Genomic DNA, 4612 nt, shown 5'->3' on the forward strand with positions numbered 1-4612 from the left:
GGTGGCCCAACACTCTGGGCTGCCTCTCCAAAGAGATAATGCTTCCCAGGAAAAACTCCCTCCCTGACACCCCTGAGAGCACAGGGCCCACCCCCAGCACACCCCAACACCCCAAAACTCACTCATCCTCTATGGGCTTGCACTTGTCCGGCCACAGCCTGAACCACCCCTCCTCCTGCCCGGCCGCTTCCAGCCCCTGCACGCTGAACACCACCTGGGAGAGAAGGAAAGCAGGAGGGGCTGGCTGTGCAGCTGGGCAGGACCCCAGCAGTGGTGACAGGGTTTGGGGGCTCACCTTGCCCAGGAAGTCGTTCCTGCCGACGAGGTCCCAGTCCCACACCTCCACACAGAGCTTCTCCCCGGCAGGCTCGGCCAGCTCGAACTCGAAGGTCTCATTCCAGCGTGGGTAACAGGATTTCTTGACCACCTGCAAAGGTGACAGCTCTGTCCTCCCTCTCTGGGTGGATGTGTCCCTCAGGGACACCAAGCTGGGGGTGCTGGGGGTGCTGGGGGACAGTGATGGCTGTCCCCACAGGTTGATTCCACCTGCACCGTTGSGGATGGCTGAAGTCACACTCACGGTGCTCTCCTGTGTCTTCCCGTTGTAGCGCAGGCGGACAAAGGGGTCAGAGGCACCGTTCCGGTCCTTCCTGGCCAAATCCCTGTTGAGAGGAGGGGGAATTTACCAATGAGCTCCCAAAATCCCTATGGGCACCCATGGCACCCCCTCCCCTCCTCACTTGCCCTTCATCTTAAGATGTACATTATAAAGACCTTGCCCCAGGACCCCCGTCAGCTGCCGGAGGAGGATGCTCTGCACCCAAGGGACTGGATACACTGGGGAAACTGAGTCACAGAGCAGCCTGGACTCACCATCCRTGTCCCAGCTGCACACACAGTCCCTGTCACCCTCATGTCCCCTCTCACCTGGCCTCCAGCACGGAGCAGCGCAGCCGCCGGCCGCCCTGGCTGCCCAGGACYTCCACGCGCAGGTGGATCTCCCCCTGCACCTCCTCATCGGGGTCCACCTCACTGAGGCTCACCCAGCCATTGTATCCTGCAGCAAAATGGGAGACTCCCATGAAGGAGTCATCAGGAGAGCCCTGGGGACCGGCTCATCCAGGTGAATCCCCGTTGGGACCCTCCATCCACCCGTCCCTTACCCTTGGGGTGCTCTGCCAGCATGGCCCGGGTGATGCAGACCTTCCCAATAACRTCATCACGGCTGCAAGACAAAAGTGGGAAGCAGGACACGGTGTGGAACAAGTGCTTCGGTCCTGATCAGATAAAATTACTKAAGTACAAGTTCCGATTTGATTTGACTCTTAGAATACTTGCTAGATGAGTTTGCTAGATGAAAAAAAAAATAATGTGAGAACCTTTGTAAATCTACAGAATGTTATTTCTTTTCAGGAATGAGGAAATATCTTTATTGCACTCCTTCACTGCCAATTCCCTGTGAGGGATTGGTTCCAGGACAGCCCCGCTTTGGAGGATCCTGGGTTGGGGACACCAGATCCTGGGTCTATCCCCATGGAGCACACCAGCCACCCTCTGCTGCCAGCTGGACAATAATCTCAGGAATTACTGTCACCCTCTCTGTCCCAAAGCCCAGGGTGGTGTGGCCAGGTGTGGATTCATTCTCTGGTGTCCACACTGGGGCTGGGCACTCAGGGAACCAAAGCCACCAAGCGAGTCCCCAGGGTGAGCTCCCCCCGTACCTGAGCGCATCCTCATCCATGACGTAGATGGAGATGCTGTGGAACCCRGGCTGGAGCTGCACCTCGTATTCCTCCCCCCAGAACGGGGACAGCGTCTTCCACACCGTGGCAGTCCTGTGGGGCAGGTGGCACTGGTGACAAAGGGGAACAGGGCTCCCTCTCTGGGTGCTGCCCAGCCCTGGGACCCTCCCAGCTTTTGGGGACACGTGGCTGGGGACAGCACCCATTGTTTTGGACCCTCAGCTGGGGCAGGGATGAGTCTCTGTCCCTGTCCTTGGGCTTGCAGGACATGGGGTGGCTTACAGGGGAAGGGGGCCATGGAGGAGCATTTCAGCCCAAAGCAGGGAATAATAATGAATGATAAACAATAAGAACTAATTATCATAACAATAATCATAATAATAACATGCCTGCAGCAGGGTAAATGGGGAAACCTGCCAGGAGCAAGGGTTTGGGGCTCCAGCAGGTTTGGGGACCAGCCAGGGACCTGGGCCACCCACCTGATGATGGCCTCATCGTCGATCTTCACGATGCAGTACGGGTCACTGCTCCCSGTGCTGGAAGGACAAGGGACACTCTGTCAGTGCCACCAGCCACAGCCCTGGCCACCAGCCAGCCCACAGGGCTCCCATGGCCATGGGAGACCAAAGCTGTCAGTCCTGACGCCCTCCACAGAAGGGAGACCTTGTAGAGACAAAGGGCTGAGAGAAAAGCTGGGGCACAGAGGCTGCCAAGGGTGGATTTGGATTTTGGCCACCCTGCCAGCCCAGGGTGACCGTGGCTCTGCGTCCAGACCGGGGCCACACCCCCCTGACGGTGTCCGGTCACTGTGTCCCACAGGCAGCCAGAAGTGGCTTTTCCCTTTCCACACAGGAAGGCAAGGAGCAAACAGAACCCACCCTTTCCCCCAAACAGCTCCAGGCACCTGCACCCCAATTTCACACACCAGGGGTGAGGCCACAGCAGCCTCCTCCAGCCCCAGGGTGTCCCCACACCCCCAGCACCACTGCAGGGATGGGGACACCCCATGGGGACACCCCTAGGGCTGCAGAGGGTGTGGAGAGTGGCCACCACCATGCTTTGACCAAGCTTCCTCCCTGGGGACAACCTGAGTCATCCTTGCCAAAAAATAATCAYGGTTTTACAGCTTATTGCCCCTGGTTCACCAGAAACAGGGTCAGGGGTGGGGACAGGGACAGAGGAGCCAGGACCTGSGGGCTGGCCAAGGTCATGGGAAGGTTGTGGCTCCCATCCCATTGGCATGGAGCCGCTTGGAGCACGGATAACTCACAAACACGAATCCCAGTGGCACCGTCAGCCAGCAACAAACGTTCAGAAATGGGGGGGATGCACAGATCGGGGCTTGGAGACCCCAGGCACGGAGTGATTTCCACATCCCAAATCTAGACAGGCTGAGAAACAGCTGCTGCGGGGATTGAACAGTTTTTGGGGGTGTCTGAAGGAGTTTGGGGGGATCTAAAGGGTTTTTGGAGGGGCTGAAAGGGTTTTGAGGGGGACTGAAAGGGTTTGGGGGCATTCAAAAGAAGTTGAAGAGGACTTAAAGGGTTTTGAGTGGGATTGAAAGGGGTGTGGGGGGATCAAAAGGTGGTTTGGGGTAATCAGAAGGGGTTGGAGGGGACTGAAAGGATTGGGGGGACACTGAAAGGGTTTGGGGCGCTCCCTGCCCTGCTCAACAGGGCTGCAGGGGTTTCTCTGGGCTGTGCATCCCGAGTACCACGATAACATCCCCGTTCCCAGGCTCTTCCACCCTTGTGACCCCGCCGGTTGCCGAGCGCYGCTCCCGCTGCCGTTCCACCCCCGGCACCCTCCGCAGGGATTTTCAGGAGAGCCGCGGGTGCAGTGCCATTAACGGGARCCCTTCGCTGACATTTCCTGCCTTGTGCAAACCATCGGGAGCGGGCAGGCGGAAAGGGAGCAGCTGTGCCCGCTCCAGCTGTGCCCGGCAACGCGGGGCAAACCCCGGTCCCCAACGCGGGGACATCCAGCGCCGGGACGCCGCTCGGGCATCCTGTTTTTCCAGGGATTCATGGCCGGGATCCATCCTCGGCGGCTGTGGGAGGTGCCCGAGCGAGCCGCAGCGTTTGGAAAGGGATAAATCCCTGCTCCAGCGCCTGTGAGTGACATCGCTGTCCCGGGATGTCGCCGAGGGATTTGTGACGCTGCGGGCTCGGTGGGTGCGGGGCATCCTCTGACGCCCACGCCGCGCTCGGATGGGCACCCACATTGGCACGCCGGGGGCAGGAAGGAGRTGGAAAGGGGAAGGCTGGGCTTTGGAAAGAGGAAATGAGGACTGGGGGAAGGGGGAAGGAACCCGCAGCCACCGCTCCGGCAGCGAAGGGGAGCACGGAGGGGTGGAATTAAAAATTAACTGGTGCAGGCAGCAGTGGTGCTATGGCCTAGGGGGCGGTGATAAAATAAATAATTTAAATAAGAGATGGGATAAAAAAGAAAAGAGAAAAAATAGAGTAAAAAGATAAGAGAAATAGAATAAAAATAAAAAAATAGAATAAAAAAAAGAGGAAAAAATAGAGTGAAAAGATAAGAGAAATAGAATAAAAATAAAAAAAAATATAATAAAAAAGGAGAAAAAATAGAGTAAAAAGATAAGAGAAATAGAATAAAAATTAAAAAATAGAATTAAAAAAGGAGAATAAATAGAGTAAAAAGATTAGAAAAATAGAATAAAAATAAAAATAGAAGAATAGAATAAAAAATAGATTAAAAATAGAATAAAAAATAGAATTAAAAAAAAAGAAAAAATTGAAGAGTAAATTAAAGAAAATAGAAAAAAATAGAAAAAATAGACAGAAAAAAATAGACAGGAAGAAAAAAAAGACAAAAAAAAAAAAAAAAAAAAAAAAAAAAAAAAA

The 4612-nt window shown here is 54.8% G+C and overlaps 1 protein-coding gene across 1 annotated transcript in view; it reads right to left on the bottom strand.

Annotated features, from left to right (window-relative positions):
- Window positions 1-4612, bottom strand: part of LOC130577778 (ras GTPase-activating protein 4-like) — a 10423-nt gene that overhangs the window by 3653 nt on the left and 2158 nt on the right. Inside the window, exons 2-8 of the mRNA XM_057373366.1 lie at window positions 2222-2278; window positions 1722-1835; window positions 1164-1225; window positions 928-1057; window positions 581-662; window positions 296-427; window positions 123-214 (exon numbers count right to left, since the gene is read on the bottom strand). Of these exons, the coding sequence (XP_057229349.1) occupies window positions 123-214; window positions 296-427; window positions 581-662; window positions 928-1057; window positions 1164-1225; window positions 1722-1835; window positions 2222-2278 (669 nt within the window). The remainder of the gene's footprint in view (window positions 1-122; window positions 215-295; window positions 428-580; window positions 663-927; window positions 1058-1163; window positions 1226-1721; window positions 1836-2221; window positions 2279-4612) is intronic.

This window comes from Malurus melanocephalus, unplaced genomic scaffold (genome assembly GCF_030028575.1).
Source record: "Malurus melanocephalus ecotype Western Australia unplaced genomic scaffold, MMel_1.1 scaffold_193, whole genome shotgun sequence".
Taxonomy (NCBI): domain Eukaryota; kingdom Metazoa; phylum Chordata; class Aves; order Passeriformes; family Maluridae; genus Malurus; species Malurus melanocephalus.